General features: G+C 38.3%; 1 protein-coding gene across 1 annotated transcript in view; it reads right to left on the minus strand.

The window, feature by feature from the left end:
* Nucleotides 1–26,689, minus strand: part of unc80 (unc80, NALCN channel complex subunit) — a 1,117,323-nt gene that overhangs the window by 310,566 nt on the left and 780,068 nt on the right. Inside the window, exons 36-38 of the mRNA XM_067137759.2 lie at nt 19,020–19,212; nt 15,079–15,326; nt 4,767–4,974 (exon numbers count right to left, since the gene is read on the minus strand). Coding sequence (XP_066993860.2) covers nt 4,767–4,974; nt 15,079–15,326; nt 19,020–19,212 — 649 coding nt within the window. The remainder of the gene's footprint in view (nt 1–4,766; nt 4,975–15,078; nt 15,327–19,019; nt 19,213–26,689) is intronic.

Consider the following 26,689-nt stretch of genomic DNA (forward strand, 5'->3'; position numbering starts at 1 on the left):
CTACATATCGACAACGTAGAATAACAAACTGGTTTGGAGTGATATAAAGAGTCAAAAACGTTTTATTGTTGATTTATAGTTGTCGATAACGTTTATTTTTAGGAAGAGAAAAATATTTTCGCAATTTCTCTCTCAATATCTACTTTGAAAAAATAATTTACGATACAAAAGAATACACGTAATTATGTATAATGTATTTCTAAATACAATTCTATAGAATAACTAATTTGAACGAGAAAAATAAAAACGCAAAAAATAAAAATTCAAACATATGTCACTAATAAAAACAAGACAATTTTACTCACCGATAAAATTCGCGTGTATGTATCGATGTTTGGCAAATACTGACAACAAATTTTCTACGTGCGGACAACACAGTATTAAAATAATTCTGAATTATTAAATAAGTAAAAAATAGTAGTTGATATTATAGTTTTTGTTTTCAGAAAAAATAGTTTCTTGTTTTCGGTTGTAGTATATATTAGAAAAATAACTTTTACAACACAACAGAATTTACGAAATTAAGAAATGTATGGCACTAAAGCTCTGATTTGCTTTGACCTACTAAGCGACCGCTGCTCAGTTCGGTACCTGCAGTTTACGAGGTGAATCATGGTCAGTGAGACGGATCCTCTCAGTAATTATTCTTGGTTTTCCAGACCGGAGTCGCCCTCTCACCCTCAGATATCTCCTCAATTGCTATCATTTAGGGTCACTTAGATTGAGTGAACCTCGAACCAACCCTCAGGACTAGGCGAAAATTCTTGACCTGGACGGGAATCGAACCCATGACCTCCGGGTGAGAGGCAGGCACGCTACACTTGGCCCGCGGAGACCGGCATTTAGGTAATGATAGATATGTGACTATAACGTTAAGCAGAGAGTAAGTGAAAAATAAATTGAAGTGTGATATGGGCGGAGAATCAGACGGTAGGGCATGTTTAAGTCCTTCAAGGAGACAGGAGGTTGAGGAATGTTGTCGGGTTTATTGGGACAAATTTCCACAAAATGTTCTCCAGAGACATCATCATCATATTCGTTATCACTAGTTTCATCTACCACCATATTCAGAATAGCTTTAGTGGTGTTAGACACAATTAAACGTCTCTTCTTTAGCTGCAGTGATTCCGCGGACCTGTCCGGTATAATTTCGTCGCTACTCTCTGAACTAAATTTCCTATCGCTATCCGATAAATCATCAGCATTAACTTTGCACTGTTCTAAATACTGCATTAATTTATTGTCATCAACACCTGCTGAAAAATTATCACGTGAACAACATTTCCTGTCACAAATCCACTCACTGCAAGGTGCAATCTCTTACTGACCGGTTAGCGGTATTTGTAAACACAGAAAACGACTCTTGTGAAGGGTATAACACCCTCTTAGAACTGCCAAAGCAAGGCCAGGCACACAATAACCTGTAGCCCCTTTACTACAGGTTGTAACAAAAGTATGCACGTCACTATAGGTTGCCTCAAAATTACGTATATCACAGAATTTTAAGCCGGCCGATGTAATCGGCTCTGGCAACTTCCGACTGGATTGTTAACGGCTGACCAGATCGACTCTGGCAATTTAAAGGGCGGATGTTCGCACTACCGCCTGGCACCAAGAGAGTTAATGTAAATTAATTTCTAAACATTTTTTCTCATGTGCATCATTTTGATACCAGGATTAATAAGGGAGATATCATTAAAGGACCGTTTTTCTGGTACAAGTCCCACCAGACTTAACGCAAGAGTGGGTGCGTGTAAAGCGTATTTTTTACAACTTGAAAACTACTGAAGATATTTGAACCAAACTTTATATTTAGCATCCTCCTGTCCAAGAGTAGGTTTTAAGGTCAATATCATTTCAAATTCCTGGAATGGACTGGGGTTTTATAGGGAAACAAAATGGTGATTTTACTCTCCCACAATATATAAAGTACAAGACCAACCTGACTGGAAATTGACCAAGCTTGATGGAAATCCAATTCTATTTTTTTTTCTTATGTGCATTTTTCAACAGGAGGATTAATAAGGGAGACATCATGAAAGGTCAGTTTCTCAGGCTAAGTCCAGCGGACATAGTCCAAAAGGTGTTCTAAGTGGAGCAGATTCCTTATCTATTTACATAAATTATATCGTAACAACCCTGTGTTTGTGCCTTGACTATTTTGGTGAAATTTTCATACAGATCTCCGTTTAAGGAGTAATAGTGACCATCTGCATATTTTTTAGCTATAGTTTCCTGAAAGTCCTAAATTTTACCCCTCTCACCCAAAATCAAGATTGCCTCACAATCTGCCACACGAGCTGGAAAATTGAAATTAAGCAAAATTATACATTTTAGCTTGTAATGGATGGGAAACAATCAAGATTGTTAAATTTTTCACATTTTATCCCCGAAGAATATTGAAATATGGAGTCAATTTTAATGATGGTGCAGACCTTCGTTTCGAGGTATTTCGTAGGATAAACGGGAAGTCCTATCACATAACGGAGGCACAATCTCTGTTCAATTTGGAGTGATCTTCAATCTTGGTCTTATGACTTTAGTTGTATCTGTATCTCTTATACATTAGATTCATCTTTATTTCTCGATTTTAAGTAAATTTGGACTTTTTACCTACATAATTCATACTTTCAATCACTTACAGGAAAGAAAGAATCATCAAACTCTACATGAACATTGGCTGATCCAGTACCCATATGTGAGCCAAATGCTATGTCACATAATTATCCGAAAAGTAATGCAATGTAAGATAATCTTACACAAATTTCAACCTATTCAACGTTTCTAACTCAATCTGACCCATGAATAGATGGGATGTGAGAAAATATCATAGGACCAGCCATTTAGGCAGCTAAATACTGCATCTTATGGTACAATCCTTTGTCGATGTGACGTACTGTTTAGGAGCAGTTAATCTGTAAATGAAGGTCTACAATATTGTAAACATGCATATACTTTCATATGTTGATCTATATATATTCATTGATGTTTTGTAGCAATCGAGAAAGGATGTGTCTGCTATTGTAATCAGTACTCCCCACACCGACTTTGACTGGCAGTAGGAATGGGGTCCTTCTCCAACTCCTGTGTAACTTGCATTAGTAAGGAGGGTCTACCATTATAATGAATAATTCACTTCTCGATTTGACTTGCAGAAGGCAAGGGAGCATGCAATTTTTTCCAAAACTCCCCTACCCGATGGTGATTGGCTGTAGGTAAGGGTGCCCGCCATTATAAACAAATGTATCCATCTAAAATGTGACCAGCATTAGGCATAGTGGCCTGCTATTTTAATGGAAACTCACCAACTCTGTGTGACTGGCAGTAAGCTGGCTGGCAGTAGGAAGAAGGGCCTGTCATTATAATGATAACTGCACAATTCAATTTTGACAGGTAGTAGGAAGGTTGCCTGCCATTATAATAAAAACTCCTCAACTGTTATCTGTCTGGAAGTAAGAAAGTGGGTCTGCCGTTGTAATGAAAACTCCCCAAATCTATTGTGACCGTGCAGTAGGCAATGGGGCCTGCAATTATAATGTAAACTTCACAACTCGATTGTGAATGGCAGTAGGCAAGTGAGCCTCCCGTTAATCATTACTACTCCACAACCCACACTTTACATTGGAAACAAAGTATGGGGACCTCCCCATACTATTTCTTGGATAACGCTAAGAGACATGCAATTTTAAAACAATTTTATTTACTGCACGCACAGTATTTTCTTTGATATCCGTATACAATGTAGAATACCGTAGCGAAGCACAGGTACATTTTCTAGTTATATTTATGAAAATCAAATAAAGTAAACACAAAATAAGTAGTAGTAGGTACAATGTTCAGTATTTTTAAGCCCAAAATTATCTCAGGCAGTCATTTTTATCTGCAATTGTGCATTGTGTGGAACTTCTCAAAGCACTCACCAAGGCTTTATTCTACAAGTATTGCAAAACAACACTGCCTCGCCCCCCACCCTTTCACTTTACGGTCACTGCAAACTGCAGTCATTAGTTCTCCTCTGTGGATGAGAATAAATGAAGTGGGGACGACCATTTAGACGTTCTTCTTGATGAGAAGTGGATGGCCGACCACGCTTGCACGAGTCCTTGTTTCGCACATCTCCACCCAACTGCTTTATCTGTTCCCTTCTGTATTGTCTGTGTTTCACTCGACTCCTTTGGCTATTGTACAGAAGGAATCTTGATCACTGCTACCTCTAATCCCTTGCGGTAGCTTATAACCTGACATACCCATGAATGGGGTTTTTTTAAAGTCCAAGTCCGTGTCACGGTATTCCCTCTAGCCATCAGTAGAGGTACCAGAACTGCCATTTGGTATACTTTTCTTATTACCAGGATCTTCATCACTAAATTCACCAACATAATCTAGTTCCGTAATATCTTCCTCATCATTTAATTTAAAACCACTCTCACTATCGCTGAAATAAACGTCACTTTCATCTAAAGTCTGACTATTTCCTTCTCGTGCTGCTCGAACAATGCCATGTTGCTAAACAACGTCTGTTTACAAACTCACATGATATTCAAAGAATGCCCCTAAAGCCTGATTTCAAAGAGATTATAGCTATACACGGCTTCAAATTGTCATTGAAAGATGGTAGTAGCTTACTGTACCTGTAATTCATGCATGCGTAACCCGACAAAGGAGTTATATAGGAAAGAATATAGTGTCAGGCATTACCCGACATAGGATATATGTGGATATCCTCATTGCTAAGGGGTAAACCTACTCAAAATAGAGGTACTTACATGGCTTTCTTGGCTGATAGTGACTTCTTCCACTTTGGTCTTGACTTGAGGCATCCATGGAGGATCCACCACAGGTAGAGACTCAATACCAATCTTAGGTGACGGCAGAGTGAATTCTATTCCTGGAGGGGGCACCTTGAATGTCATATGAGCACCTTCTTCCATACGAGGCCACACTTGGTAGCGCAGCTTCCACAACACCTGAAACCTACATACAAAATTTCCAATTAAAAAATTATTTAAAATTTTACATTTATAATGTACTAAGCATCTGTTTGCTTGTAAACATCATCATCATCATCATCATCATCATCATCATCGACCATCTGCAGTTGCCCGGGTATGGTGTATGCGCCCCCTCCATCTTTGTCTTCCCATGAACCATTGTTCTCTCATAATCTTCTCCCAATCTTGTCCTCTCTCCTCATCATCTTTTTTCACCAGATCGGTCCACTTTTCTCTGAGTCTTCCCACTGGTCTTTTTCCTTTTACTTCTCTTTCATATTCTCTTCTTGCAGTCCTGCTTGCACTCATCCTTCTTACATGGCCATACCACTTCAGTCTTGCTTTCTAGAACCTCTCTAGTAGGGAGTCTCTTAACCCCACCTCCTCTCGGACTTTTTCATTCCTGAACTTGTCCTTCCTGGTCTTCTGTATCATGGTGTGTAGGAACTTCATTTCTGCAGCTTGGAGTTTTGAGTTGTCTTGTCTCGTTAATGTGGTAGTTTCCAAGCTATATATGAGGTGGTGGTGGTGGTTATTGGTTTATGAGGAAGTACAACTGGGCAACCATCCTCCTATACGTGAGGATGGGTGTATAATATTGTCACAGAAATAAAACTCCATCTGTTTCATTACTCTAATTTATTTCAGGATGACCTAATAAATGCACACACACATATTTAACCCTAGAACTGCACACCGTCTTTCTGGAAGATGGTGCACTGTTCCATCAAGTGCGATAGTCTTTCTGACGGACGGTGTCGTTCTTCTGCCATAGATGTATAACTGGACACCAGGTGGCACTAATATACCAGCTAAATACTGACACTTTTATTTTCAGTTTTGAAAGTCTTTGAAAAACAAGCAATGGTATGGAGAAGTTCATTTAGCTGTAGAAGTGAAAGTACTTTCATATGTTCTTAGAATCAAGATGGCAGCCCACTTTGTTGACGATTCTGAAATCGAGCGCTTGATTTTCGAAGATCTTAGTGACAATACTGATAGTGACAGCGATTATTGTGTTAATTCAGACGAGGAAATTATTCCTGTAAGTAGTAAAAGTGACATCAAAGTACAAGGTGCCTCGGAAGTAATGGTAAATTCTGATAACCGAAATGATGTTCAAGCCGGTGCAGGTTATATTTTTATTGGCAGTACGTCAATGTTTGAAGAAACCAGTGAAGGGATAAGTGTGAACTGTTGATATTTCTGTATATTGTTACAAATACTTTGATCACGACATATCAAAAAAGAAAAGTGTCCTAAGAAAAATAAAATAAGCTGTAGGTTTAAAATTCATGAAAAGAACTCAAAATACCTTTATAAAAAATCAGTTTTCTTAGATTTTGAAATGAAAATTGAAGAATTGTGGAAGAAAATGTAAGAACATACCTATGTGTTTCAGAATATCATACTTCAGGAATAAATTATCTATCAGAAATTATTTTCATAGAGCAAATTATTTCAACAGTTCCCTTTGTTCAAAAAAATTATAATTATGTTTTTTGATAGTTAGAAATTGTGACAATTTGTTAAATTATTTCTGACATCTTCATGCAGATCAGTCTTTCAGCTTTCTATTGGTGTATAATATGGATTTATTAGGATTAAAATGAGTTTACAGTCATGATTTTATTTTCATAATAATATTGAGGAAAACAACTGCAGCATTTGACAGATAAACCTGCAGCAGTTCTAGTGTTAAACGTAAACAATTCTAAGCTGTTATGAATGACCACACTAATTACCAGTCTATTTACAAATCTCTCTTCTGTACACACACCAGGAAGTCCCATGCAGTTGTTATCTGGGAATGGCTATAATCCTTACTTTCACTCTCCCCAAGTCTAGTCACCTCCTACAGCTGCTGTGCATAGACTGCTGGATTTGAACACAGTGCCACTGACTATACAACACACGACGACTGTTTGTTGGTTTGACTCCAATGATAGTCCAGTACTTCACACAGTCACATGCAGTGAAAAACTAAACAGCTCAATAGAATTCAACAGCAGGACGATACAACAGCGAACATTAACACAGGTCAATTTAGCCTCGCACTCACGATAGCTTGTTGACGCAAGTGCGATAACAGGTATAACTTGAAAACAATGTTCTCTCACCCATGGGTAACATGCAAATATCGAGCTTGAATAATAATTATTGTTATTTTATGACCGTGATAATAATAATAATTATTTTATGATTATGGTTGTTATTATTGTTGCTTGTATGTATAGCGTTGGCCCCGTGGTGTAGGGGTAGTGTGCCTGCCTCTTACCTGGAGGCTCCAGGTTCGATTCCTGGCCAGATCAGGGATTCTTACCTGGACCTGAGGGCTGGTTCGAGATCCACTCAGCCTACGTGATTAGAATTGAGGAGCTGTCTGACGGTGAGATAGTGGCCCTGGTCTAGAAAGCCAAGAATAACGGCCGAGAGGATTCGTTGTGCTGACCACATGACACCTCGTAATCTGCAGGCCTTCAGGCTGAGCTGTGGTTGCTTGGTAAGCCAAGGCCCTTCAAGGGCTGTAGTGCCATGGAGTTTGGTTTTTTTGGTATGTATAGCTATGAAGTGATGTACATCCATTTAATATTAGTATTATTATTTACGTAGTCAAATGATCGTATTGTGGTGAAGTTACATTATCAAACATGTGTTGTACATAGACATTGATATCAGTTCTGTTAATGTAAATACCTGTAAATTAATATTATAATTTATTCTTACCAGTATATGAGCTATGAAGTAATGTGCATCCACTTAGCATTAGTATTATTATTATTTACATAGTTGAATGATCGAATTATGTGTGAGGTTATGTCATGAAAGTATTAGTATTATTATTATTAATTACGTAGTTGAATGATCGTATTGTGTGTGAGGTTACGTCATGAAACATGTGTTGTACATAGACATTGATATCAGTTCCATTAATGTAAATACCTGTAAATTAATATTATAATTCTTACCTGTATAATAAATTGTAATCCATAATTGTGAAACACACTGTAACTTCCAGAATGGTAAAAGGCATGAGAACGATTGAGAATATTCTATACATTATAATCTGTGTATTAGACACTCTAGAATTTTCAAGAAGATATTTTTTCTTGTAACATATCTTTCTGGAAGCCTGACCAGGACCTATATAAAGAGACGATCTTGACAGTGAAGTGAGTTATTGTTTAGTAGGAGTTTCATTGGTGAACATGTGTTGGGGTTAGGCTGACATGCCGATATAGGCAGTCGGTAGACATCTATTTCAACTGTGGTTCAAGGTTGTAACCTCTATGTGCTGTGTTATTCAGCTGTTTTAAAATGGCGGCTTGTGATGTGAGTGTTTTGTTTGTGACAGCAGTGATTAAGGTTATGAGTATGTTAACTTGTAAACAGACATGTAAATAAAATAATTGTACCAACTGACAGCATCTCATGTGCGTCTTTGTGGATAGATTAGTGTTTCCTCGCTGGTTCACGGCGATCCTCAGTCCACAGAATTACATGAACACACAGTACAGTCTTCCGTTCTGTTGCCTCCAGTTCATGTACTCACTGGTCTCATCGACACCACAACAGCAACTCCTGGTTTGGACCTTGGTGGGACACTAGCGACAGCCAAAATCTCTGTCACCCTCAGCCCAGCCACTGAACCCCAACTCACTGAGTGTCACACTGACTCCACCTCAGAGCCCAACTGTCACTCCGAGTCCAACACTGACTGTCCATGGCTTGCCTCCCTTTTTATAGCTCGCGTGATTTGGCCCAGAAACGTCGCTAGAGGCAGAACATTCCCATTGAATCTCCAAGAAACTCGCAGGTAAGCCGGCTGCCGAGAACCCTTCCTGGAAGTACCGAAAGGAGCTACCACGGGACTGGCACGTAACAATATGATTTATATTATAATGCCATCTTAGCTTTCAATGGTACTTGTTTATCCCACAGCAGTTGTCTTTCCTGGTGGTAAAATTGAGTTGCCTTGCTCACTGTTTTGCAACTTTGTCTTACTATACTACACAAGTACTTAAATGTTGGAACACTGTCCAGTTTGGTGTCATTTATTCTGATTTGTGGTTTATCATCTCCCCTCTGTAACTTCATCACCACTGTCTTAGTACTGTTTATATTTAAATCATAGCTCTTAAACTCTTGACTCAATATCTGCAACTTTTCATCCACATCATTTTTGGTTTCATCCCAGATCACCACGTCGTCTGCAAAGATGAAAGCTTGCAATTTCTGCTGCTCCTTCCTTTTTAGTGCCCTTTTTATGGTATCCAACACAGTAATAAATAGGAGGGGTGACAAAGCACTGCCTTGCTGTACTCCTCTCTTTGTTTCAAACTATTTGGACAGCCCGCAACCCACTTGCATACAACTTCTGGTTTTATCATACAGCATCTTCACTTTTACAATATGACTGTCACGAACTCCCAGCTCTTTTAGACATTCCCAGATATGCTCCCTTGGTATGCTATCATAAGCCTTGCAATTTATAAACTTCAAGTTTAAGGTCCGTATTGATCGTTATCTAACTTCAAATGGGGAGGAAATTATTCTTTTTCAAATGAGTCCACCTTATCTATAAAACATATAATTACAAAAATTATATATACATAATAAAATTATTAAAACAGGACATGTTTTGCCCTTTTATCAGCCATCTTATGCTGTTTGAAAATTTAAAATTTAAATAAATTTAAGATTACTAAAAAGCACTAGGCTACTTGGTTGAGTTCTTAAAAATTCTTCTTAAAATTCTTGAGAACAGTATTTTCTTTGAAATGTCTATAAAACAGGAGAAATGAAGATGACTTCATCTAAAAGATTCATAAAAATAACACTAGAACATGTGTAAATAATAAAAGTGATTATCATATGACTAATAAATTCTTTTAAATACTTATTGAAAAACATATTTCGAACACAAAAGCATTCGTCTTCTTATATCTGTGGTTGTGTAGGACTGCACTTGTAAGTAAGTAATGTCACTGCTTTGGTTTCATCAAACTTATAATAGAATTGATGAAGTGTAAAAAATACATAATTGTATGGAAGAGGGGACTCCTTTAAATTCAAATAAGGCAATGGGGTTTCAGTTGTAGAAATTGAACATGAGGTGCATATCACCAACAGTAGAGCAGGGCACTTTATCGCTAAGTGAGTTGGCTGCAGAGCTACTTAACAAAGGAGATCTCATACAATATACACAGATCATGTTCAATTTCTAGAACTAAGACCCCATCATTCTATTTGATTTTTAAAGGAGTCTCCTCTTCCGTACAATCACATATTTTTACACTCCATCAATTCTATTATAAGTTTGCTCAACCCAAGGCAGTGACATTACTTACTTACAAGTGCAGTCCTACCCAACCACAGATACAAGAAGACAAATGCTTTCATGTTCAAATTATATGTTTTTCTAATTAAAAGACTTTATAAGTCATGTGATAATCATTTTTATTATTTACACTTTTTCTAACCACTAACCCCATGGCACTACAGTCCTGAAGGGCCTTGGCCTACCAAGCAACCGCTGCTTAACCCGAAGGCCTGTAGATTATGAGGTATCATGTGGTCAGCATGACGAATCCTCTCGGCCATTATTCTTGGCTTTCTAGACCGGGGCACTTGTTCTAGTGTCATTTTTTTAATGAACCTTTTAGATGAAGTCATCTTCACGTCTCCCATTTTATAGACATTTCGAAGAAAATACTGTTCTTATGAGTTTTAAGAAATTTTAGGAACTACTCCCTTGTGCATTTTAGTCGTTTTAATCTCTTTCAAACAGCTGAAGATGCCTGATAAAAGGGAAAAACATGTTAAAAGAAAAAAGTGAAGCAGGGCACTCTATTGCTAAGTGAGTTGGCTGCAGAGCTGTTGAACAAAGAGGATCTCATACAAGATACACATTTCATGTTTGATTGCTACAACTAAGACCACATTGTCTTATTCAAATTTTAATGGTGGTCCCCTTCTCCATACACTTACACATATTTTACATTTCATCAATTCTACCAGGTAAATAAAAAAAAAAACGGATATAATTTTTACAATTTTACTGAGTCTACCAACAAATACGCAACAAGCACCTAATTTTTCTACCTAGTCTCCCGAATTTGACACACAATTTTGTTACAAAATTGCCAATATTTTATGCCGTCCTCAAAAAAAGAAGAAAAACGTGTGTGCAGCCACTTGCGCACATACCAGTACTCCTCTACCACTGCATCGTCATGAAATCGCTTTTTTGTCAGATCTTCTTTCAGTGGTTCAAACAAGTGGTAGTCACAAGGTGACAAGTCTGGACTGTAAGGAGGATGTTCTAGGGGTGTCTAATGCATTTCGTCCAGTTTTCCCGTGTTACAACAGCAGTGTGTGACCCTGCATTGTCATTCAGAAGAAGAACATCTCGGATCGGTTGCCGGCGACGTTTGCTGCGAATTTGTCTTGACCAAAAGACTGCAATAATAGGCTGCATTCACTGTCCTTCATTCATTCAAGAAATCCACAAGCAAAATGCCTGCATAGTCGCCAAAAACAGTTGCAAGCACCTTTCCAGCAGAAAGGAGTGTTTTAGCCTTAACTGGCCCAGCTGCACCTCGATTCCGTCAATCCATGCTTGCTTGTTTTGACTCCTGGGTGTAATGATTAACCCAAGTTTCATCAGAAGTCGCAATGTGACATAAAAAATCATATCCTTCCTCCTCATAGCGATTCAGATGACTCCGACAAATATCCTGGCAGAATTTTTTTGTTCCTGGGTGGAAAGACTAGGAATCCACAAGGCAGACAATTTCCAAAGGACGAGTTCAACATTGATGATGGTTTGAACACTTCCAAAGCTTATTCCTAAGAGTGAAGCAATTTCAAAATTTTTTATGCCCCGATCTTCTTTAATAAGGTAACGTACAGCATGAATGTTGTCTACAGTGATGCTTGTGGGCGGTTGAGTTTGGTGGGGCTAATTTTCCTCTTCTTCCCGTGCTGCCAAAAATTGTTTGTGCCATTCATGCATCTGGACCTTATAAAGGATTGTACCCCCAAACTGTGCACAGAGCCCTCTCAAAATTTCCGAAGCTTTGGTGCCTTCTATCGCCAGAAACTTGATGATGCACTGCACAATGGACGTGTACACCTCTTGCCCGCTCATACCATACTGAGGAGAGCGATTGCTCTTTTGTGTGTGGCACATGAAGACCCCTACTCAGAACATCCCCACTAACATCCTTTCAAAGCCTTCCATTCACTACCAGTGCCGCTCGGAATCCGGAGGCTGACACTACCAATGATCCATGGAGCGAGCTTCTGAATTCCATTTACCGAGATAATATACCGTTCACATTTACTCAAGACTCTTACTCAGAAACAATACTTTTGTCATATGTGGAGGGCAGATTATTCTCCTCTTTCCACCAATCCTCATTCCTGCTACTCCAATATCCTAGCCTTTGATTACTTCACCACCATCAAGCTGGAATTTGAAAACAGGTCCTTTAGTTGTTGCAAACCAAAGCAGTGACATTAATTACAAGTGCAGCGCTACACAACCACAGATACGAGGAGACAAATGCTTTTGTGTTCAAATGATATGGTTTTCAATAAGTAATTAAAAGACTTTGTAAGTCGTGTGATAATCATTTTTATTATTTACACTTATTCTAGTGTCATTTTTTATGAACCTTTTAGATGAAGTCATCTTCATGTCTCCTGTTTTATGAACATTTCAAAGAAAATACTGTTCGCAAGAATTTTAAGAAGAAATTTTAAGAACTCAATCCAAGTAGCCTAGTGCTTTTCAATGATTATAATCTCTTTCAAACAGCTGAAGATGCCTGATAAGAAGGCGAAATATGTCCTGTTTTAATAATTTTAGCATATAACTTTTGTAATTACATGTTGTATTGATAAGGTGGACTCATTTGGAAAGGAAAAATTCATTTCTTCCCCATTTAAAATCGTAAGCCTTTTCAATGTCTAGGAATAGAAGAAAAAGTGGTTTACCATTTTCCCAGTGCTTTTCCATTAACATCCTGACAGCAAAGGTAAGGTCTGTACCTTTGCTGTCAGGATGTTAATGGAAAAGCACTGGGAAAAAGGTAAACCAGGGGTGTCCAAAGTAAGGAGTTTTACTGTATACCACTCCTGCCTGAGAGTTATTTTCCCACCAATACCATATCAACAGCTGCTAAAGGAGCAAAGTCAGCAAAACACTGCATTGTCTGTTTGGAGAAGAGGATAAGAAAAGAGACAACTTGGCAATATGATATACCAGAGAAACAAGGTCTGTAGTTGTTCTTCCAGGCCTAAAACCATATTGCTCCTCTTCCAATAAAGGTTCTACAGTACCTCTTAATCTTGTCTCTATGATTTTTTTCCATAAGTTTTAGACCATGAGAGAGCAGAGCAATTCCATGTTAGTTAATATATTTCCGTCTACCCCCACTTTTTGAAAAGAGGTACGATTATACCCTTGACAAATAATTTTTAACATGTACATGTATAGAGAATTAAACGATGCATTCAATATATGTCCAATCAAAAGGGTTGTCTAGGATATAGGGGTGTCCAAAGTAAGGAGTTTTACTGTATACCACTCCTGCCTGAGAGTTATTTTCCCACCAATACCATATCAACAGCTGCTAAAGGAGCAAAGTCAGCAAAACACTGCATTGTCTGTTTGGAGAAGAGGATAAGAAAAGAGACAACTTGGCAATATGATATACCAGAGAAACAAGGAAATGCCATTTGGTCCTTGTTTCATTGACGGTGAAATCCTGACAATCACCTCCCCGCGGTAGAGAGGGGGCAACGACTGCATATAAAAATAATATTTTATATGCAGGCGGCTAACAAATGAAGGGACCAATTATCTCCCGGTATAAGGAGATCCCCTATACCAAGTGCCAACAGTCTCTTTGAGAGTGGATGAGCGGGTATGGCTAAGGGCACTCTATTGTCCTGGGGACGAGAAATTGTTTCCAAAGGCGGAGGAACCAGTTTGGTCAACGGCATTAGGATGCAGAAGGCAATGGGAAACCACTGCAATAAAGATCCTGAGAGATATTCCAGTAAATCCATATGGCATGGCTGCAACGTCAAGATCGGAGCTGGCCGTGTGGATTGTCTACCTCCGTTTGGAGACGACGGCTTAAGAAGAAGTGTGGCTCTACCTCTCGAATATTTCAAGCCATATCATGTACTCAAGAATTACTGTAAAATGGACATTTCTCTTCAACACATTTCAAACCATTCAAAATTATCAAGCAAAATGTTAAAGTTATTCCATTATTAATAAACTACTGTCTTCTGCAACCAAATCCCTTCTAATCCTGTGCATATGGTGCTGTTAAATGCCCTGCAGACAGATGCAAGTGGGTTAAAACAAATACATGTATTCTTTATAAGTCATTTTATACATGATGGAATAGCTACACTCAAGTTCTTCACATGACATAAGGTAATTTTTTTTAAAATTTGCTTTACGTCGCACCGACACAGATAGGTCCTATGGCGACGATGGGATAGAAGAGTGCTATGGGTGGGAAGGAAGCAGCCATGGCCTTAATTAAGGTACAGCCCCAGCATTTGTATGGTATGAAAATGGGAAAGCACAGAAAACCATATTCAGGGCCACCGACAGTGGGGCTCGAACCCACTATGTCCCGGCTGCAAGCTCATAGCTGCATGGCCCTAACCGCATGGCGAACTCGCCTGATGTACAGTGATTGTTGACACTCAACTATAATATGCTAATGGAACTTTGTCTACAGGGGCTTTATCCAACAGTACTCATTTCAGTTAATGGGTAACATATTTAACATAACATCTAATTGTTACAGTAATTATTTTATAATATGTAAGAGAAAATAGGCTACTATCAATGTAGCAACTTAAAGCAAACATATTACTTAGGAGATTAATAGAAGTATCATATGAGCTCTCCCACATATTGTCCAAAGATACAGTAAATTCAGTGATCCATATTTAAATCTTGAAATATGAAATTAATGTAAGGCTCTTTGAACTACTAACTATAGGGTAAGTGGAGTTAAAACAAAAGTTAGAAGGTGCATATATACAGTACCTCAGAATAGCATTGATCCTGACAGATGGATTCTGATGGTGTAAACCATGATGCATGATGTCTGAAGCTTGGTTTGGTGCTCGAACAGCAGCAAGGATGAACAGAGATGCAGCAGTAGCAGCAACTTCTTGATTGGCCTCAAGAAGCAACTCCCAGGCTACTGGAAGAATGTCCACAAAATGGTCTTCACTGAGTATAACCGCTCCCTTGATGAGGACAGCAAGCGGAGCATGAAACACTTCCCTCACCTGAAATAAAAATTAATATAAAAAGATATTTGATATGCAGTCATGGGTCATTGAAATGACATTACCAGATTAATATCAGCACTAGATATTACTATGAACAGGCTCCTGCGCTGAATATTCAGCAAAGTGCTCTTAGGTTCAGAAAATTCTGGGTTCAGTTCCTAGCAGGGTCAGAGATTTAAATCTTAAAATGGTTAATTCCCTTGGCTCGGGGACCCTCCTTAACATCCCTGCAATTCACACACCACAAATAACACTATCCTCCACTACAATAACATGCAGTTTTCCCCACACACGACAGATGCTGTCCACCTCGTTGGAGGATCTGCCTTACAAGGGCTACATCATGCTAAAAATATAGTAGCCACACAAAATTAATTATTAACGATGTATCACAACATTCAGTACTGGCTTCCTGATTTGATTAAACCACCATAACATGGTTTTATCTCAGTTTCTGTGTTCTGACCCTCCAACAAATTTTGTCAGCAAAGAGACTTCTCTCTTTCTTGCCAGTCCCAAGCCCAGATAAAGGAGGATGGTTAGAGTAGAGGCCAACCATCAGTAAAAAGATTGGGGTTCAGAAAATCTTACATAAGGTTCAAATGAATACTGGATTTAATGGAAACAACTTAGAATATGAATAAAAGACTTGCGATTTGGTACTTGAAATGTTGAAGTGTGTATAAGTCAGCTGCAACTACAGTTTTAGCAGAACAAATTGCATGGTTGCATGCTTTATGTGGGATTACATGCTATAAAGGAGTGAGGGGGACAAGAAATAGAACTACAACAATAAACTGAAAGTACACAGTAGTTTACAGTGGCTGTGAACAAAGATATTAGCTTGGTAAAGGTTTTATAGTTAACAAAACAGTATGCAGTAAGCCAGGCTGAGTAGCTCGGATCATACAGCACTAGCCTTCCGACTCCAAGTTGACAAGTTCAATCGTGGCCAAGTATGGTGTTATTTTAAGGTGTTCAAATATTACAGTCACATGTTGGTAGATTTACTGGTACATAAATGAACTCCTGTTGGATAAAATTCCAGCAACTTGGCATCACCAAAACTGTAAAAGTAGTTAGTGGGATATAAAAACAAAAGACAATAATAATAATAATAATAATAATAATAATAATAATAATAATAATAATAATAATAATAATAATAATAATAATAACAACAACAACAACAACAACAACCACCCTGTCAGCTTCCGTAGGGGTCTAGCCCTGAACTGAGTGGGGCTTAGGCATAACTCTACGTGAGACACTGGGGTGGGGGCCTTCAAACCCGACACGGCACGTCCCAATGGCTGATAGGGGAAGTTCCTTCAGATATGCAGGACAGGTGTGAATAAGACCTAGCCAAATAAGCACCCGCGGATCAACTGAGGGAATGAGAATATGGTCAACGGCCTCGACGAAAGAAGAGGATATATCCCAATGGTGGAGAAGGCAGATGAACTTACTGAACACAAACTATCTAGCAGCATCTGTACCCCATGTTAGAGGCGGCTGTAAAACACGTCTGTACCCCATGTTAGGGGCAGCCTCATTAAAATCCTGGCAGTAGGTATAAAACACAACCCATCATTGACGGAGGAAATGAATAATAGAAATGAGCCTTGGAAAAGGACACTACGCGAGGGTCCTCGGGGCACGCTTGGAGCTGGTGCTGAATGTGACAGCAGACATGCCACCAGTGACATGATACTGATCAGGTGGGCAGATGTTGGGCCACCCGAAAATTCTACAGCCGACAATTCAGCTAGGAAAACTCGACAGCTACCTACTCCTCCTGCCGAAGGTGTTTCAGTTCAGCTGACCACCAAGGCAGGTAAACCGAGGCAGAGCAAGAAATTGACAGATGAAATGAATAAATTCATAATGCGCTCCTACTTTATAACTACGAACTTAGAGAAAGACCTTACAACGTACAGGAAGGATATGCACAGATTGTTTGTGGGCAAATTCCCCCAGTGCTCCTTTGTCATAGAACAAAACGTTGCATACCAAAGACGTGGAATAGTAACCAACAACAGACTTCCTGCCACAATAATTCAAAATCTTAAAGAAGAAGCTGCAAAAATTCTAGCTACAAGGCCGAACAGTGAAGGCAACTCCATCTCAATTCATGGGTCTCAAAGTCAACCTCAGACCAAAACTGCCCAAAATTCGAGAAACACCAATGAGCAAAACCCTTGTAAATACTGTAAATGACATCCTAAAGAAGTATATAGAAAAATTCAATAGCATAGAGGAAACAAATGCCCTCGTTTATTGCACAACAGTAACTGTGGTTACGCTGAACAACCAAAATCTAATACCCCTCTCCAGAAGCTCTTGTAAGAATGCAGATTCAGAATACATTCCACCATGGCAACGTCAATTACTAAGTGATATCGAAAAGCTAAGAAAAACCATTGGTCAACTTTCCGCATACCTCTGTAGCAAAACTAAAACAAAAACTAACAGAAACTTGAGGAATGTGTTCAGGAAAATCAACACCCACACAAATGAACCTGAGCACAGAGAAAATTTCAAAGAATACATTGAAACCCAAAAACAAAAGTTGTGTGCAAAAGCAGCAAGACTCAAGAGGTACAAAGAGTCTCAAGCTAGGAAATTGCAAAACAATCTTTTCTCCAAGAATGAGGGCCAATTCTACAGAACGCTCAGGCAAAAGTGGCAAACTATGGCAGAAGAACCTCCAAGTATGCAGGACATGGAAGACTTTTGTAAATGTATTTGGTGTATCAACACAGTCCACAATACAAACAAAACATGGATTAAGGAAGAGCAAAAACAATAATGGTTATGTAGAAATGAGTTTTGATACCATAGAAGAAAGCCATGAGAGTAATGCTGCCAGGAGAACTCAAAGTTGGAAAACACCAGGTACAGAAAAAATACAAAATTTCTGGTACAAACATTTGACTTGCGTACACAAGAAAATAGCCCAACAATTCACTTACCTCGTGCCTCATCCTCAAGAGTGTCCTGAATTTCTTACATCAGGAATTCATACCTCCTACATAGGGAAGATGGAAATGCTAAAGATCCATCAGCTTACAGGCCAATCACTTGTCTACAAATGATCTACAAGCTATTTACATCCACACTCACAGAAGAAACGTATAAACATATCAGCAACCATAACATTCTGACTGAGGAGCAGAAAGGATGAAAAAAGTCATCACTAGGGTGCAAAGAACAGATAATCATAGACTCTGTTGTAACACACCAGGCAATACACTCACAAAGGAACCTGTACACAGTGTATATAGACTATCAGAAAGCATTTGACTCAGTTCCCCACGCATGGTTAAAAGAAGTAAGTACTTCATTTGTACAAGTTCAATCCTACCATAATTCATTTTCTTGAGGTTATTATGAACAATTGGAAGACAGTGCTCTGCACTAAGACAGAAGAGGTAGACATGCTAACCCTGTAGCATGGGGCCAGTATAGCAAATGGAAGGTTTAATTAATTTCTTCCAATAGTTTAGGCATATCTTGGCCTATTTTTCTATTCACGATTACTATGAAGGTAAAGATGTTGGATAAAAAATAAACTACTGTAACTTCCTCTTAAATATTCAGGTGTATTTTTGGTGCTGGGATCTCCATTAAGATTGTGCACAGGTGATACAAAAACAAATTTGTAAACGTAATATTTTACAGACTTACATGTGTTTTGATGTACTTCAGAATTAAAGGCTGATCTTTAGGTTTCTCTGTAGATTTTTCAATCTTCTTCTTGGGTATCGGTTTAGGTTGGCTACGACTTCTCTCAGAATCCTGCTGCTCAGCAATATCTCGGGATGAATCACGATGTCTCAGAGGAGTACGCCCTGACTGGGAATCAGTGTTCTGGTCCACCCTAATTTACAACATAAATATGGATACAGTAAAAAGTCTTGAAATTACTGTTTATAAATGAAGATTAAGAAAAACACCATAATGAAACAAGTCTTTAGAACATACAATTTTTTCTTTTTACAGTTTGCTTCAAGTGCCATCGACACAGATAGGTGTTATGGCGTCAATGAGATAGGAAAGGGTTAGGATTGGTAAGGAAGTGACCGTGGCCTTAATTAAGGTGCAACCACATTTGCCTGGTGTGAAAATGGGAAACATCGGAATACCATTTTCAGGGCTGCCAAAAGTGTTTTCTTTTAATACCCACTATCTTCCAAACCATGCGGCCACTCACTTTGTGAATAAACAAGTATTTATAATTGTATACAGTGGGCCAAACAGCACTAAACTAGTGTCTGCCTTCTGCGCAAGTGAGCCCGACTCTTAGCCGCGCCTATGTCGCTGGCCAATCAGAGCTAGCGAAGATTGTTCGTAATGGCCCTCTCTCTCCTTGGCTTGTAGTGGCCCGTTGTCTGTTGGAAGCTATCAAGGCAATCAGAAGCATACTTCATTGTATACAATGGGCCAAACAGCACTAAACTAGTGTCTGCCTTCTGCGCAAGTGAGCCCGACTCTTAGCCGCGCCTATGTCGCTGGCCAATCAGAGCTAGCGAAGATTGTTCGTAATGGCCCTCTCTCTCCTTGGCTTGTAGTGACCCGTTGTCTGTTGGAAGCTATCAAGGCAATCAGAAGCATACTTCATTGTGGTTCTATGTGAGCAATCTGTGTAACCATAGATTATGGTTAAAAACCGTTGATGTGCGAGGATGTTGTTCATCCTCAAGAACTTAATTTATACTTAGAATCGGTTATACCTTCCTACTAGTGGATTAAGTACGACTACAGCAAATAAATTTGTGAGTATATAAACAACGCGTCTCCAGAACATGGAAGCTACATTGCAACTGTAAGTTATGTTTTCCTGCATCAAGTCTTCATCATCAATGGGTCTGTGACTTCATATAAATCTTCATCCGATTTTTGAAATTAATGTAATAATTAAAAAAAAAAAGAAAGAACTTTTCAGTATTGGTAAATCTCCTACTGAAACATGGGTTTCTCTTTTGTAATTTTCTATAAGCTTGCTCCCAAAATTTTGGCTATTGTTATTTTATTCTTAAAGTAATGTTCTCGGGAGTTACGGGGTGGTTTTGTTCCGCCCCAAAGAAATGTATAATTCATTTGTGTAACGCCTGAAAGAGTTCCCACAAGCATCTATTTTTAGTGTTCAGTCTCTTGTTGATTCTATTTTTTTGGGGGGATGTCATGCTTCCTCTCTATTTTATCTTTTACTGATAATTCTTTATCCTTAAGTCTCTTTTGTTCTTTCTCGTGTTCCATTATTGTGGGACCCTTGGGATTGGTCCCTCGAAAATTTTGCCTGCACTGCAACCATGGCAACGTTTACAAATTTTTAATGATTGTTGATTGATTGACTTAATGTTGTGGGTGGATTTTTCCTTTGGAGCATGATTCGGTATTCTGCGCTATTTTACTGGTGTACTTGGTTTCTTGGTTAATGTTTTAATTACCCTTTCGGGGAATCTCTCTTTATTTTCGTCCGATTTTCTGTTGTGGTTTTGGGGGCCTATTTTGGGTTCTTTATTGAAACTTTTTTAAATCTTGACGCTTGCGAAAGCTCATGGCAATAAAATCGAATCTGGTCCAGTGTTGTCTGAAACACTAAAAGTAATTACATATTTTAGTGGAAATTCATTGAGATTGCAGATAAGTAACTTAACCCTTGCCGTAGGCCTACTTAAGCTACCAGGTTGTTTTCTTTTAATTTTATTTAAATGACGGCCGTCTTTGTTTTTGTGAGTTTACCGTTATTTTCTTCTTTTAATTTCCTAGTTATCTAAGTTTAATTTATTAATTAATTTACTTTGTTACATTGCAGCTCATTGAGCCTAATTTAATTGCATTGTTTTTCTCCAGTTGTTAATCACTCTTCAATATTTTAAAATTAAATCTTTTTAAACTCCATATCTGGTTGGTCTTTCTTTCAATTAGTTGTACCAGTTAAATCGTAAGTATCCCCAGGAACTTCTTGTCATCTAAAGGTAAGTTTTCTCTACTCTGGTAATTATTTTGTGTGGGATATGTGCCCAGTGATTAATTTCATCCTTATGCATTTATTTACCTTGTCTTGTACTCGTACCAGCTTAAAGGACGGTACTGGCTGGTGCAACAATAAGAATCATTTACTTTTGCACTGATATCCTTTGTAAGAACTTCCTGTCTTTGTCTCGTTTCCCTGAATTTCTTGAAGCCTAAACTTGTCTATCAACAAAATGAGTATGGGAGCCAATGGTAGAGTGTTTAGCATGATAAGCCAGGATAGTGGTTTTGAACCTGGCTAGCACATAAAAGACCCTCGGTGAATAGGGATTTATTCAGCAAAATACTATTGGCACTTCACTTCAACTATGATGAGTTGATTTTTCTGCTAGGACTCCTGACTGTAGTTAGCTATAAAGGCACAAGCTGATAGCAAGAATAAAGCATCAGAATTTATAAGAAAGTCATACAGATAACATCAATTCAAAAGACATACAGCAGAGACCAAATGATCATCACCACATTGTCAAAAAAGCAGGCTGCAGTTTTATCTGTAAGGAACTGTAGAATCTGTCATTTGCTTGTTCCTTTTTATTACCTATATTGACCCATTGGGCTCCCTTCCTCCCTTCGTATTTGTCTAGTGTCGCTGGTCTCTTACCACCTATCTTCCCTTTCCCCTGTCTTAATCTAGCTTTCTTCTTTTCCTATACTTCTCACACCAAGATTCAAGATCTGTCATGATATCCCCTCAATGAGTAATGATACTACCCTCCTGACAAAGCTGAGAAGTAGAAACAAGCTCACTGGGGGCCCAAACTGAAAGGATGTAAACCTGCGATTGATGAGGACAGAGCCAATCTATTCGAAGGCGGTAGTGTATGAAGATGTGGAGATTGACCTTGTCCTTTTGCGATTTCATGTTGGTTCTTGTCCCCTCTTTGTATTGTTCTCCTTACCCACAGTGACCTGCCAATGTATATATGTGAATACTCCGTAAATATATTTTGCAGAATGTAGCAAAGAAAACCTTGGGTGTTTGGAATATTTGAAATAAGGTTGGTAATGCTTCACCAGAAAATTTGGATCATATTATACTATAGCATTGTCTGGCCTTGGTCTGTAAGGCATCAGTAGGACATTAGAAGTAGGTACCACATATTGAGTATGGCTACAAATATTCAGTAATCACTTGTTCACGGCTAAAGATAAGCTTAGACTTATTGAAGATTCATGGAATAATGGAAACTGCACATCAGCAAGAAAGTATGATGGGGGCGGGAGCACTCCCGACTGGCAAAAAGCAAAATGTAAATTGAAAAGATAGCAATCGCCGGGCATTTCACACATGTTCCTATACAGTTAAAATCAAACAGCACACTCATTATGACAACACAGTCCACTTTAATTGGACAATAAATAGCCCTAAACTTGACATTTGAAATAACAAGCTAAAAATTGTTGGAAATGTCAAGTATGATGCTCTAATTGAAATTTAAAAAGTCCCAAACAATCCCACCAGGGGAAAATTTTCCACTTTGGAAAAAAAAAAAAAAAAAAACCCACTGCCATCTTGGATTTTTCAAGTTTTTGAACATAGCATTTGAACCAACCGTCCAATTTTCTTTGGTGTTGTGTCAAATTGTGTATTTTATCATGTATTATAATTAAGAAGGAGAATGAAAGGATAATTAAGAAGAAGGATGAAGGATGAAAATGGTAAGCTGCCTCATAACAATACAGACAATGCAGAAATTCTGGCTAAATATTTCAACAAGCTTCTAAATTGTGAGGAACCTACAGAACTTCTTCATTTGGACACCAACACCCCAATAAACACACTACCAGAGAACATCCCCCCCCCCCCCCACAATAAAGGAAGTCTACCAAGCACAGAATAAATTAATAAACTACAAAGCGCCAAGAGAAGATCAGACCTTTGCGGAAATCTAGAAATATGCAGGAAGATCAGCAAAAGTTGCCCTCCATCGACAAACTGTCTCTATCTGGATTAAAGAAGAACTGCCAGAACACTGGACAACAGCCCTCATTCACCCACTGCACAAAAAAGGAGACAAAACCAATCCTAATAACTACAGCGGTGATGAGGGTACAGAAAACTGGAAGTCAAGTAGGGATGACATAAAAATGTTAGTGTTGAACTGTAGAAGTATTGTAAAGAAAGGAATAGAATTGAGTAACTTAATAGATATATATTTACCAGATATTGTAATAGGAGTTGAATCATGGCTGAGAAATGATAAGATGGATGCAGAAATTTTCTCACAGAACTGGAGTGTGTATCGTAGATAGGATAGGAATGATGGAAGGGGGAGTATTCATTCTGGTGAAAGAAGAATTTGTAAGCTACGAAAAAGTTAAAGATGAGAAACATGAAATTCTAGGTGTAAGGCTCATCTCTAAAGATAATAGGTAACTTGATGTCTTTGGAGTGTACAGACCGGGAAAGGGTAGTGCTGTCACAGATTCAGAATTATTTGATAAGATAATCAGTTATGTGGGAAACGACATGGAAATAAATGTGATTGTAGCGGAAGATCTGAATTTACCAAATGTCAATTAGGAAGGAAATGCGAACGAAAGGGAAGCATGACCAACAAATGGCAAATAAGCTAATATGGGAAGGACAGCTGATTCAGAAAGTGACGGAATCAACCAGAGGGAAAAATATCCTGGACGTGGTGCTGATAAAACCAGATGAGCTCTATAGAGAAACTGAAGTAATAGATGGTATTAGTGATCACGAAGCTGTTTTTGTCGTAGTTAAAAATAAATGTGATAGAAAGGAAGGTTTTAAAAGTAGGACTATTAGGCAGTACCATATGGCTGATAAACCAGGCATGAGGCAGTTTTTAAAAAGTAATTATGATCGGTGGAAAATGGTAAATAAGAATGTACAGAGACCCTGGGATGGGTTTAAAGAAATTGTTGAGGAATGTGAAAACAGGTTTGTACCTTTAAAGGTGATAAGGAATGGTAAAGACCCACCTTATTATAATAGAGAAATAAAGAGACTAAAAAGGAGGTGCAGATTGGAAAGAAATAGAGTTAAAAATGGCTGTGGAAGTAAGGAGAAATTGAAGAAACTTACTAGGAAATTGAATCTAGCAAAGAAGGCAGCTAAGAATAACATGATGGAAAGCATAATTGGCAGTCATACAAATTTTAGTGAAACATGGAAGGTATGTGTAGATATTTTAAAGCAGAAACAGGTTCCAAGAAGGACATTCCAGGAATAATTAATGCTTTTCTTTTTTGCTATTTGTCTTACTTCGCATCGACACAGATAGGTCTTATGGCGACGATTGGAAAGGAGAGGGCTAGGAAGGGGAAGGAAACGGCCATGGCCTTAATTAAGGTACAGCCCCAGCATTTGCCTAGTGTGAAAATGGGAAACCACGGAAAACCATCTTCAGGGCTGCCGACAGTGGGGTTTGAACCCACTACCTCCTGATTACCGGATACTGGCTGCACTTAAGCGACAGCAGGTATCGAGCTCGGTGAATAATTAATGAACAAGGAGAGTGTGTATGTGAGGATCTTCAAAAGGCAGAAGTATTCAGTCAGCAGTATGTAAAGATTGTTGTGGTTACAAGGAAAATGTCCAGATAGAGGAGGTGACTAAAGCTAAAGAAGTATTAACCTCTTAACATACCAATTATTTACAAAATTGTGATCTTTTTTTTCCCTAATTTTTTATTGTTAAAATGGGCTATTTATTGAAAACTAATGACAGTGGTAACAATGAAAATACATTTTTCAAACTTAACAATGAAATATAAGCCACCGAAAAGTTCCTGTTTTAAAATCCCGAGTATACTCGTGATACATTTTACGGGTTCTAAAATAAATAACACAGCACTAAACATCCTCACAACACGGCTGGAAATTTATTTTAGGATTAGCCTTGAAAGGAAAACGTGGTGGGGCAGGTGGTAGTGTTCCGGAAGTATCAATTTCACACCACTGTCTGGCACTTGCAATATCACAATCAGATGAACTAGAACTACCACTTTCTTCTTCTGAACTGTCTTCAGAAACTTTTTCAGAACTATCAGACTCACTAAACTCAAAGTCAAACTCTTCTTCACTCTCTATTATCACCTAACAGACAAAGTACACTTAGATAGCAACAAATATGGGAAAGCCGCAAAAACAAACTGCCTGAGTCACCGACATCCACTACGGTTGAGTCAGAGACATCTGTTGGCAAAAATAGGACCCTAAAGTAATAATTTCATAAACATCTGGCGGAAATATTGAGAAACAACAAGAAACGAGTATATTCGGGCTTTTAAATTAGGTACCGATCAATGAGCGACATTCCCGAGTATACTCGGGATTTTATTTTATATAAATATGTAAAACCCCGAGTATACTCGGGCTTTCATGTTAAGAGGTTAAAATTTACATATGATAACAATGATATTTATAATAAGATACAAAAGTTGAAAATTAGAAAAGTGGCTGGAATTGATAAGATTTCTGGGGATTTACTAAAGTCAATGGGTTGGGATATAGTACCACATCTGAAGTACTTATTTGATTATAGTTTGGTTGAAGGAGCTATACCAAATGAATGGAGAGTTGCTATAGTAGCCCCTGTATATAAAGGAAAGGGTGATAGACATAAAGATGAAAATTACAGGCCAGTAAGTTTGACATGCGTTGTATGTAAGCTTTGGGAAGGCGTTCTTTCTGAGTACATTAGACATATTTGCAAAATTAATAACTGGTTCAATAGAAGGCAATTCAGTTTTAGGAAAGGTTATTCCACTGAAGCTCAACTTGTAGGATTCTAGCAAAATATAGCAGATATTTTGGATTCTGGAGGTCAAATGGACTGTATCACAACTGACCTGTCTAAAGCATTTGATAGGGTGGAGGGCATATATGTCTCTGGTAAGACTCCAACTAGAGTATGGTTCCAGCATATGGGACCCTCACCAGGATTACTTGATTCAAGAACTGGAAAAAATCCAAAGAAAAGCAGCTCGATTTGTTCTGGGTGATTTCCGACAAAAGAGTAGCATTACAAAAATATTGCACAGTTTGTGCTGGGAAGACTTGAGAGAAAGGAGAAGAGCTGCTCAACTAAGTGGTATGGTTCGAGCTGCCAGTGGAGAGAAGGCGTGGAATGACATCAGTAGACGAATAAGTTTGAGTGGTTTCTTTAAAAGTAGGAAAGATCACAATATGAAGATAAAGCTAGAATTCAAAAGGACAAATTGGGGCAAATATTCATTTATAGGAAGGAGAGTTAGGGATTGGAATAGCTTACCACAGGAGATGTTCAATAAATTTCCAATTGCTTTGAAATCATTTAAGAAAAGGAAACAACAGATAGGGAATCTGCC

This window comes from Anabrus simplex, chromosome 1 (genome assembly GCF_040414725.1).
Source record: "Anabrus simplex isolate iqAnaSimp1 chromosome 1, ASM4041472v1, whole genome shotgun sequence".
Lineage (NCBI taxonomy): Eukaryota > Metazoa > Arthropoda > Insecta > Orthoptera > Tettigoniidae > Anabrus > Anabrus simplex.